The sequence below is a fragment of the Orcinus orca genome, chromosome 18 (assembly GCF_937001465.1).
Source record: "Orcinus orca chromosome 18, mOrcOrc1.1, whole genome shotgun sequence".
In the NCBI taxonomy this organism is placed as follows: domain Eukaryota; kingdom Metazoa; phylum Chordata; class Mammalia; order Artiodactyla; family Delphinidae; genus Orcinus; species Orcinus orca.
In genome coordinates this window covers 52,764,431-52,776,457 of record NC_064576.1, presented here as the reverse complement: position 1 = coordinate 52,776,457, position 12,027 = coordinate 52,764,431, and the positions used below count along the sequence as shown (strand labels likewise).

At 47.3% G+C, this 12,027-nt stretch overlaps 1 protein-coding gene and 1 long non-coding RNA gene across 2 annotated transcripts; both read left to right on the top strand.

Moving 5' to 3' along the window:
• The first annotated feature begins 6,841 nt into the window (after positions 1–6,841).
• Positions 6,842–8,901, top strand: LOC101281502 (protocadherin-8-like). Its single transcript, XM_012534727.1, is given in 5 exon segments — positions 6,842–7,101; positions 7,103–7,348; positions 7,350–8,437; positions 8,440–8,510; positions 8,512–8,901. Coding segments are annotated over 5 exon segments (2,055 nt in total).
• Positions 8,902–9,011: 110 nt separating this feature from the next.
• LOC125961917 (uncharacterized) lies at positions 9,012–10,033 on the top strand. The gene is made up of 3 exons (XR_007473028.1): positions 9,012–9,396; positions 9,786–9,853; positions 9,951–10,033. It is a non-coding gene; the product is annotated as an uncharacterized LOC125961917 (long non-coding RNA).
• The last annotated feature ends 1,994 nt before the right edge of the window (positions 10,034–12,027 follow it).

Genomic DNA, 12,027 nt, shown 5'->3' with positions numbered 1-12,027 from the left:
CGTTATTTATCATACAATAGTTCCCCCTTATCTCCACCTCCTTATCTGTGGTTTCACTTTCCCTGCTTTCAGTCACCTATGGTCAACTGAAGTTTGAAAATATTAAATAGAAGTTTCCAGAAATAAACAATTCATAGGTTTTTTAATTGCATGGTATTCTGAGTAGGGTGATGAAATCTCATGCCATTCTGCTCCATCCCACCCGGGACAAGAATCATCCCTTTGTCCAGTGTATCCTGACCCTTAGTCACCTAGTAGCCACCTTGGTTATCAGATAGACTGCCAGTATCACAGTGCTTGTGTTCAGGTACCCCTTATTTTACTTCATAATAGCCCCAAAGGGCCAGAATAGTGAAGCTGGGAATTTGAATATGCAAAAGAGAAGCCATAAAGTGCTTGCTTTAAGTGAAAAGGTGAAAGTTGCCTCACTTAATAAGGAAAGAAAAAAAACTGTATGCTGAAGTTGCTAAGATCTATGGTATGAATAAATTTTCTATCCATGAAATTGTGAAGAAGGAAAAAGAAATTTGTGCTAGTTTTGCTGTTGTATCTCAAACTGCAAGAGCTATGGCTACAGTGCACGAGAAGTGCTTAGTGAGCATAGAAAAGACATTAAATTTGTACAATAAGATATTTTGATACAGAGAGAAGGAGAGATCATATTCACATAACTTTTATTACAGTATATTGTTAAAATTGTTCTATTTTATTATTAGTTATTGTTGTTAATCTCTTACTGTGCCTAATTTATAAATTAAACTTCATCATAGGGATATATGTATAGGAAAAAACATAGAATATATAATAGGGTTCAGTACTATCTGTTGTTTCAGGCATCCAGTGGGGTTCTTGGAACAAATCCCCCTTAAGTAAGGGGGAACTACTGTAATAGAATACATATCAAAAACCTCTTTCTCCACAAACTTCAATACTTTCTCACTACTGCTTTAAAAGTGTCTAAACTCTTTAGCTTACATCAACGTCCTCCTCAACTGTGCCACCCATTCAAGCTTGTCCTCCTAAAGCCATCCATTCCGACCAACTGGTATATTTAGTCCCCATAAAAAGCTCTGTGCTTGTAAACATCACTCCTGGGTTCTCTACATCCCTGGCAGTTCTGGCTGACTCTGATTTTACCTGTAAAGCCTGAGATCTCTTCCTATTTGCACTTGATATAACTTTCTCCAAGTCATTTGGCACTGTGTCTTCTCTGAACGCTGATGGCTTTATGTTTTTAGCATTTAAGTATTTTCTTCTACGAGGCTGTGAGCTATATTGCATCACCAATACTTGATCAAATATCTGTTGATAAAGGACCCCAAAGTGGGGACTTCCCTGGTGGTGCAGTGGTTAAGAATCTGCCCGCCAATGCAGGGGACACAGGTTCGTGCCCTGGTCCGGCAAGATCCCACATGCTGCGGAGCAACTAAGCCTGTGTGCTACAACTACTGAGGCTGCGCTCTAGAGACCGTGAGCCACAACTACTGAGCTCACGTGCCACAACTACTGAAGCCCACACGCCTAGAGCTCATGCTCCGCCACAATAGAAGTGACTGCAATAAGTTCGCACACCACAATGAAGAGTAGACTCTGCTCGCCGCAACTAGAAAAAGTCTGCATGCAGCAATGAAGACCCAATGCAGCCAAAAAAAAAAGGACCCCAAAGTGCTCTGATTACTGGTGGTCACAAGCTTTGTTTTAGATTAGGAATAGAGAGGTTCAGGTGAGAGGAAGAGAGATGAAGATAAAATAAGGCACAGATGAAAAGTTACTCCTTAGTCCATATTCTTTTATTCTTCTCTTGCTTTGCAACATTCTTGAGAGGGGGGCAGATATTTTTTTTCCTATAGAGTGGTAAGAATCCAAAGTATGGTCCTTGAGCCAATGACTGAAGTCAAGTACCAAAGTCAATTTCTCTGGCTCAGTTGGGGTTTGAGGTATCGCTGAACCAAAAAGGTAAAATATTTTTCATTATTCATTGACTTAATTTCCTTCATAGAGCTAGGCTAATAAAATCAGCAGTTTAAAAACTAGTTTTATGTTGTATTTTAAGATTACATAGTTTTGATAATATCATTATTAACATAATGATCCTATGGGAAAATTTTTTTCTAAGTGAAGATTATGTCATTTAAATCCTTATTTAATGTTAAGGGGAATTTATGATTAGTGTTGATACTCTATAGTGGTTCCCTGTGATTTTGTCTAGGTTCAAGCACTTAAGTAGTTGATAAATATCATTTGTTTCTAGGCTATGCTTGTAGACAGTATTTTGGCTGACTTCAGAGCTGAATTATTTTCCCTGAAATCATTTTCCAGAAAGGACCAGCAATTTGCTGATGACTTTTCTTATAAATGAATGCACAGTCAAGACCTAATGGGGTCAGTGGGGTAACAGGAATGTGATATAATGACCTTTCTTATGAGAGCACTTAAAACAGTTACTCTCAATTTGGGGGCCTCATCCTGCTGAAGAATGAGTTTAGCTTTTTCAAGGTATGATTTTTTTTTTTTTTTTTTGCGGTACGCGGGCCTCTTACTGTTGTGGCCTCTCCCGCTGCGGAGCACAGGCTCCAGACGCGCAGGCTCAGCAGCCATGGCTCACGGGCCCAGCCGCTCTGCGGCACGTGGGATCTTCCCGGACCGGGGCACAAACCCGTGTCCCCTGCATCGGCAGGCGGACTCTCAACCACTGCGCCATCAGGGAAGCCCTCAAGGTATGATTTTAAAAATAGGAAGAAAAACCCCAGTTGTTAGGTTGATTTTTTTTTCTTTCAAACAGTCTTCATTGTTTCAGCTTCTAGAACGTGCTGCTTTAAGACAGCAACATTGCACTTGATAATGTTTTGCTCATTATAACCTTTTCTCCAGAATGTTTGTTCAGTTGAGAAATGAAAATGGGTCTCACATAGTACATAGAGTGATTTATTCTAAATGGGACAAAAACTGTTTCTGGAACTGTTAGTTCAAGGTTCTATAGAAGTTGATGCTTACTCTGAAGTGTGGACGCCATAATCTAGCCAAATATTTACATTAGGGATTTTCCTGTGGTTTCATTTTTTCCCCTAAATATGTTATTAGTTTTATGTAATAGGAAAAGGGGAATATGCAAAGGCACAGGCACTATTTTGAATTAGGGACCATTTCCCCCCATGTTTATGGTGAAAGTTATCTTAGTTTCTGTCCAGCGTGCCTTAGTGTGTAAGGGACACGCTGGAGTTTCTTGTTCAGCAAAAGAGAAAATCTTTTATTTAAATGATTAGAATGCAAATCCTGTTTTACAGATCTGGTTTTCTGGCATTTTGGGGGAACACTAGTATGTCTGGTACTTTTGTTTTAGGAACAAAAGTAAACACTGTAGGGAGTTCAACCAAATCCCCCCACCCCCCTTCATCCCTTTTGAAACCAAACTGAGCAAGAGGACCAAACTGCTGCTTTATCCACATTTTGGTCTTCCTGTAGTGGTGGCAGTATAGTTTGGCAATATGCTGGCAAATGGGAAAACAAGCAACATAAAGCAAATTTCTGCCACAGTGCTTTTAATATTGAGACAGATTTTTATCTAATAGAGCCAACAGAATGGAACATGAGATACCATGGGCTCAAGGCTGTAAACACGGCTTCCCGATGACACATCCTAAGGGGACAGATCATACAGTTTCTATATTATTCAGCTTGTCAATCTACTGGCACAGAACTGATTTTTGCTTCAGAAAATGTCTCTTTCTTGAAACTCCAGCTGTCTTTCATTCATAAAGCAGTGTTTTAATAACATGGTTGTTTACTAGGAAACAAAGCTAACGCTAATAATGAATCTCTGACAATATAGCACATTCCTTATCATAGATGGTCTCCTTGCTGCCAAACGGCTGGAGGCGAAGTGGGGAAAATGCAATCAAGCATTTAAGCATCATAGGTGGACGTTTTCAAACATTAAGTGGCCAGTTGTTTAGCATTGTGGAAGTAATGTGTATGATTGCCTGACTTTTAAAATGTTTTATCTGGGTCTTTTGATGTTCAGTAGATAGAGTCATAGACTAGTCTTCATTTTCAGGATACTGAGCCGTTATTCTGATAGTGAATGGCAAGAATGACGCTGAAAACTGGCAAGAGCCAGGCTTGGTAGGGACTGTGTGCCGAGAGAGAGAGAGAGAGAGAGAGAGAGAGAGAGAGAGAGAGAGAGAGAGAGAGAGAGAGAGAGAGAGAGGAGAGAGAGAGAGAGAGAGAGAGAGAGAGAGAGAGAGAAGGGCCAAGACTTGGACTGTGATGAAATGGGTCCCTCTCCTGGCTAAAGTGCATGGAAGCATGTGCCTTTTAAAATGCATGGGCCGAATCAGTTTTCAGTTTTCCGATAAGGGGCACCCAGGAATGAAGAAATTGGGTAAAGGGATCAGATCCTCTTGTTTTCCCTGAGACCCAAAGACTGAATAACCAGATGCTTCCTTGGAGTACTCAGTTCTAAGAAAGAAAGCAAACTGTCTTAATACCATTGAGGATACTGGCCAACAAGAAATCTAGTCTCGGGCTTCCCTGGTGGCGCAGTGGTTGAGAATCTGCCTGCCGATGCAGGGGACACAGCTTCAAGCCCTGGTCTGGGAGGATCCCACATGCCACGGAGCAACTAGGCCCGTGTGCCACAACTACTAAGCTTGCGCGTCTGGAGCCTGTGCTCCGCAACGAGAGGCCGCGATAGTGAGAGGCCCGCGCACTGCGATGAAGAGTGGCCCCCGCTTGCCGCAACTAGAGAAAGCCCTCGCACAGAAACGAAGACCCAACACAGCCAAAAATAAATAAATAAATAAATAAATAAATAAATAAATAAAATTAAATAAAATTTAAAAAAAAGAAAGAAATCTAGTCTCACTAAACTGAAGTAGAGTTGTTTCCTTCCTCAGATGAATGCCTCATCAGGCAAAATTTTAAAAATCTAAAGTACAGTAGGACCTTGTTGCCTATCCATCATATGTATAATCGTTTACCTCTGCTAATCACAAACTCCCAGTCCTTCTATATTCAATATCCTGTGATAAATCATAATGGGAAAGAATATAAAAAAATAGTGTCTATGTGTGTATAACTAAGTCACTTTGCTGTACAGCAGAAATTAGCACAACATTGTAAATCAACTATACTACAATAAAAAAATTAAATTAAAAAAATCTAAAGTAAACAAAATGAAGCTTTTTCTCTTTTTAGGATCTCAGAGTACCTGATGAAAATCAAGCCATGCTCCCCACTGTACTTCTCTATTGGTTACTGGTACTTATAATTAGAGTCATTGCCAAATGCTCCACTAAATTAAAACCCCTGGAAATTAATTATCTCATCAAAGGTGGCTCAGTTTCAGAACTGGGTTCACCGATCCTGGTGCTAAAATAAGTGCACCTCCCTCTTAAGAGTGAAAGGAAAAAAAAATAGTCATTTACTGACATGTCTCTGCAGGAATCAATAACATTACAGGTCATGTAGGAGCTAAGAATAGCCTGGGCGTATTAATAGCTTAGCCTGCTCACTGATTTTATTCAAGATGACTGGTTAAAGAACACTCTGCCTTGCTGACGGCTCCATGGCATGAGGAACAATGTCATCATTAACATGTGGGACTGTTTAGCATTTAGAACACTTCACACATAAAGAGAACTTAATATAGGACTATTGTGCTTTAGACAGATGGTTTAATGTTTCTTTAGCCTTCAGCCTATCAGGCCACCTGCGGTTTTCTTCAGCCAAGGGCTTTTAAAAAATAATTGGTGTATAACAATTTTCTAACGAGACTGACTGCAATGTATTTCCCTAAATCTTTTTCTTACCCTTAACTATCCCTTGCAGTGAATTGTGGCTGACTAACCTCCCTGACTGACACCGAGTCTTCATGGATAAGTAATTACTGACATAAAAGGAGATGAAGGGGCTGAAATTTCATCATTAATGGTTTCTTTGCTTGGGAAAAGCTATTCAGAAATGATTACTTTGGAAAACAGTTCTTCTCTGATTAGAGACTGCCTGACTCTGGAGAAGCTGCTCCCCCAGAATCTTTCAATACAGGAAATGATAACCCAATATAGATGGATAACCGTGGGTGGCAAAGGATGCATCTATGCGTTTGTTTCAAAATGGTAAAGGAGAATAGCAATTGTGCCTCTGTCCGAGGACTCTGTGTGCTCAGGAAAGAATAAAGATGCTGCGGGTCCCCTGCGCATACTCTCAAAGTGAGATTCGGGCACACTAGCAAAGCAGCAGGGTGCGTTTTTATAGTATAAACTTCTGTAGGGATCTTTTTTTGTTTGTTTGTTTTGTTTTTGCGGTACGCGGGCCTCTCACTGCTGTGGTCTCTCCCGTTGCGGAGCACAGGCTCCGGACGCACAGGCTCAGCGGCCATGGCTCACGGGTCCAGCCGCTCCGCGGCATGTGGGATCCTCCCGGACCGGGACACGAACCCGCGTCCCCTGCATCGGCAGGTGGACTCTCAACCACTGCGCCACCAGGGAAGCCCTGTAGGATCTTAATGATCCCCTGCACTGACCTGGCCACTGTTCAGCTCTCCAGGCCCTTCTGTGAGCTCTTTCAAGGGAAGAGCATGACCCAGAGGCCGGGAGACTGTGGATTGGTCCAGATGGATGCATATTCTTCCCTACGTAACCTCCCCGGTAGGGTTCAGAAAAAGCTTGCTTGGGCCCCAGGCAGAGAAAAGCGATTACATAGCAGAGAGGGTTTAGTGATCAAAAGTTTTTAAGACAGCAAGTGTCTCCTGGCTGTGCACTTAGGAGGCCTTGAGAAGGCTGGAAGTCTGAGCGCAGAGACTCGGATTGTTGGTGTTTTTCTTTCCCTTTGACTAACAGGAATGTCTCACTGGAGGCTCAGGTTCCCCGCTGACACTTTACACAGGGCTGGACTGGGGTCCCTGTTGCTTCTGCTGCTGCTGCTTCTGGTGTCAGGGTCTTGCACCGAAACTGTCAATTTCCTCACCTTTGAGGAAGAAGCCCTCGGCACCTTCATCGGTGTTCTGTCTGACCACATCCTGTTTAATTCCCAGCGCGAGGTGCCAGGCCAGTTCCACCTTATAAAGATCAACAGCTCGCTGGTCCAGGTGCAAGAGGGTGACCGTCCTCAGAGATGCGGGCCTGGACCTCGAGCGGCTGTGCGGCCAGGCCTTCAAAGTGGTACGCTTTTGGCAGAAGTTCCGGCTGGTGCACGTGGAGGTGGAGGTGAGGGACGTCAACCACCACGAGCCACGCTTTTCCCGGGCCCAGATCCCGGAGGAGGTGTCTGAGGGCGCGACCGTGGGCACGCGCATTCCCCTGGAGGTGCCCATAGACGAGGACGTGGAGGCCAATGGGCTGCAGAGCGTGTGCCTGGCCGCACAGCCCCTTCCGCGTGGAGCTGCAGACGCGCGCGGACGGTGCCCAGTGCTCCGACCTGGTGCTGCTGCAGGAGCTGGGCCACGAGAGCCAGGCCGCCTACAACCTGGAGCTGGTGGCCCAGGCCGGAGGCCGCCCACCGCGCTCCGCCACGGCCGCCCTCAGTGTGCGCGTGCTGGACGTGAACGACCACAGCCCGGCCTTCCCGCAGGGCGCCGTCGCCGCGGTGGAGCTGGCGGAGGACGCACCCGTGGGCTCGCTACTGCTCGACCTGGACGCGGCGGACCCCAACGAGGGCCCCAACGGCGACGTGGTGTTCGCCTTCGGCTCCCGTACCCCGCCCGAGGCGCGTCGCCTCTTCCGCCTCGACCGGCGCTTGGGCCGCCTCACCCTGGCCGGGCCCGTGGACTACGAGCGCCAGGACACTTACGAACTGGACGTGCGGGCGCAGGACCGCGGCCCCGGGCCCCGCGCCGCCACCTGCAAGGTCATCGTGCGCATCCGCGACGTCAATGACAACGCGCCGGACATCGCCATCACCCCGCTGGCCGCCCCGGGCGCGCCTGTCGCCTCGCCCTTCGCCGCCGCCGCCGCTGCTCTCGGGGGTGCGGACGCGACCTCGTCGACCGGGCCCGGGACGCCAGAGGCCGGAGCCATCTCTCTGGTGCCAGAGGGGGCGGCACGCGAGAGCCTGGTGGCGCTGGTCAGCACCTCGGACAGGGACTCGGGAGCCAACGGGCAGGTGCGCTGCGCCCTCTATGGGCACGAGCACTTCCGACTGCAGCCGGCCTACGCGGGCAGCTACCTGGTGGTGACCGCGGGGTCGCTGGACCGCGAGCGCATCGCCGAGTACAACCTGACCCTGGTGGCCGAGGACCGCGGCGCGCCCCCGCTGCGCACCGTACGGCCCTACCTGGTGCGGGTGAGCGACGAGAACGACAACGAGCCGCTCTTCACGCGGCCGGTCTACGAGGTGTCGGTGAGTGAGAACAACCTGCCCGGGGCCTACTTGGCCTCGGTGGCCGCCAGGGACCCGGACCTGGGCCGCAACGGCCAGGTCACCTACCGGCTGCTGGAGGCTCCGTGTCCACCTACGTCTCATTGGACCCCGTCACTGGGGAGCTGCACGCACGACAGTGCTTTGACCGCGAGGAAACTGGCTGAGCTGCGGCTGGGGCTGGAGGCGCTCGACGGCGGCTCTCGGCCGCTCCGGGGCCGGGCCGTGATGCGGCTGCATGTGGAGGACCAGAACGACCACGCGCCTCGGCTGGTGACCCCGCCGCTCGTCAGTGACTCAGCCCAGGCCCCTCGGCCCCGGGACGCGCCCCTGGGCTACCTGCTGACCCGACTGCAGGCTAGGGACACGGACAAAGACCTCAACGCGGAGCTGACTTACATTCTCCGCAGCGACTGCGGCCCCGGGGCGCTAGCGCTACACCCGGCCACGGGTGAGCTGTCCCTGCAGTGCCGCCTGTCCCCGCAGCCCGCCGACCCGCTGACGGCGGCCATCATGGTGCCGGCCGGAGGCCGGCCGGCCCGGTAGTGCACGGCCACCTTGCTCCTCGTGCCCGCGCACTCGGCGCCACCTGGCGGAGGGGTGGTGCTGGTGCCACGGCCGCCTCCGCCGGCAAACGAGGAATGGGAGGTATCCGCGGGACGGCGCACGGCGCATGGAGCAGGACGACACCCTGACCTCTCCGTGGTTGTGGTCGGGGCTTTGACCAGCGGCTGCGGCCTTCCACCGGTGGCCATCGTCACCGTGACTTGTTCCTGCTCAGGCAAGGCCAGGACGCGGAGGAAGAGGCTTTGTGAGCACAGACAGAGCAGGTGCCATGCGAGCAGTGGCCAGGCTTGCCCATGTTGCAGGACATCAGGGGCTGATCCTGGGAGGTTCAACCCAAGGTTCTTCGTGGAGACACCGCGGCTTTCCATTTCCTCAGAGGCGTAGGACGAGTCTGCCGAGACTTCCCAGTCCGGGAACAGTGCGGTGTCCTTATGCCCCTCGCCTCGGAAGAGGAACGAGATCCCCTGGGCCCAGGTAGCGCACCCCCAGCTCTCTTAGTGTCCTCGTTAGCATTCAGTAAATTTTCACGCTGGGAGCTTTATGAAAATTCAGTGCCTGATCAGGTTTGGGATTTCAAGTGGCTAATTTTTCGGGACTTATTTTTTATTTGAGAGGAAAAATTCTTCACCGATGAGGGCAGGAGGAGGCCTGATGCTCATGTGTTCCTGGAGGCCCAGGTCTATTCCTGCTGTTTCGGCCCCTGGTAACTTCCTTATGGATCCAGCTCGAATCCCTTTCCATCAGGGTTTAAATGGTGTCTTCCTGCAGCACTGCAGATGAGGGATGCTGTGCCTGCTCTGTCAGTTCTGATATCTAAGGGTGAAATATTATTAACTGCTGCTCTCACACCTCTTTTTAAACAGGGTTCCGTCTCAGGTCCTTTTCATTCCACATTCCTGTGGGGAGAAGATAAATCTGCTGCAAGTTTAAGGTAATTGCAGAGTATTTATCATTATCTCTAAGCCATGGGTTTGAAATTTTGTACATTTTTATGGATAACAGAGTAGTTCTTTCCTTTTCACTTCCAGGACACATTCAAATCCAGGTGAGTTTAGTGTGAGAGATAGTGGAAAAGGAGACAGTGAATTGAATGACAACAGTTCTGATATCAAGAAAGCACTTTTTGGAATGATTGCAAAGCAAGAGGGTAAGTTCACACCTGTGACTTTGAAGTTCTTGCTTTCAAAGTCATAATATTATATGCCCAAATGCATAATTAAAAAAACTAAACAAGGGGTCTTAACTGTACATTCAGAGATGGGAGTACTCTGAATGCTGCTGAGTAGAGCTAATATTTTTAATCACTGACTATATAGCTGTTTCTATGTATTTTAAATACATTTATTGACTTTTATTTATTCCCCATGATAAATCTAATGATTTATCATTAGATTTTTAATCACTGACTATATAGCTGTTTCTATGTATTTTAAATACATTTATTGACTTATTTATTCCCCATGATAAATCTAATGAGGTAAGAAACTGAGGCACAGAGAGTTTAAGTAGTTTGCCCAAGTGTTGGAGTTAAGATCTTAGCCCAGGAATTCTGGCTTTAGATTTCTTGCTCTTTTTTTTTTTTGCGGTACGCGGGCCTCTCACTGTTGTGGCCTCTCCCGTTGCGGAGCACAGGCTCCGGACGCGCAGGCTTAGTGGCCATGGCTCACGGGCCCAGCTGCCCCGCGGCATGTGGGATCTTCCCAGACCGGGGCACGAACCCGTGTCCCCTGCATTGGCAGGCGGACTCTCAACCACTGCGCCACCAGGGAAGCCCCAGATTTCCTGCTCTTACTCACCCTACTAAACTGCATCTATTAATGCAAAAGATTAAAATACTGAAAAATCAGAATATTGTGGTTATTAATACTAAAATAACTTAGTGTCACGAGCACTAAGGATAACTTCCCCCCTGTGGGTATTCCAGAAGGGAACAGCATATGAATAGGTAAATTTCATATAGGCCAGTATGCCATTTGCTGGGAACATATGGGGATAGATTTTTTTTCTTTTTTTGATATTTCTTTTTAAATTTTATTTATTTTTGAGGGGTGTGTGGGGTTTTTTGGCTTTGCTCTGTTCAGTGAATCCTGCACCAATACAGCCTTATGCTATCCAGTCCATCTCCTGTAGTGTTGAGGTCAAAATCTCTGTAAGGGTGTCTGGTTCTGGAACGGTAGCTCCTGTGGGGAAAGGCATAGTCAATTTTGAGGTGTTTTATGTTAGTCTCTACAAAAGTGGGCATTAGATGTTTAGTCTCTCAGAGATGAGTCCTGATGGTATGTCCTACTGATTCAAGTGCCTCTTCACCATCATAGATACTTTTGCCCACCCTATGTTTAGTTCCTTCAACATTTTTTATTTTAAATGGTATGGCTTTTAAAAGTATCTGCATCCTGGTCCCCTTCTTCTGAATATTCTCTAGTTTGTATATATCTTTCCTAAAATGAGGCACTTAGAGTTGAACATAGTACTACGGAAACAGCCTCTCTCCTGACCTCCAAATTTGTATACCTACTTGCTTCTTCCGCATCTCCATTTGGGTGTTTAATGAACATATCACATGTTCAACACTGAACTCTCGATTTCTGTTCCCCAAACCCACTCTTCCTCTAATGTTTGTAGCTCTGGAAATGACACCTCTATTCACTTAGTTGCTTGCTCTGTCCAAAATCCTTTGTGTCATTCTTGATTTGTGTCTTCCCACACGCAACTTCCAATCCATCAGCAAATCCTATTGGAATTACTTTGAAACTATATTGTCAATCAAAGCTCTTCTCACTATCTTCATTGCTGCTGCCCTAGCCGGGGCACTATCATCTCTTGTTTGGACAACTGCAGTAGGTTCCAAACTGGCCTCTCTGCTTGCATGCTTGCCCTCTTGCAGTCTGTTCTCCCTGCAGGAACCAGAGTGATCCTTTTACTTCATAAATCAGATTATGTTAATCAACTCTCCAAAGATTTCTCACTTATCCAAAATCCCTATCATGGTGTCCCAGTTATGAATGCTGGGTAACAAACTAGCCCCAAATACAGCGGTTTACAACAATCATATTATGCTCATGGATTCTCTGGGCCATTTTGGACGGGACATAGCTTGTGTCTGTT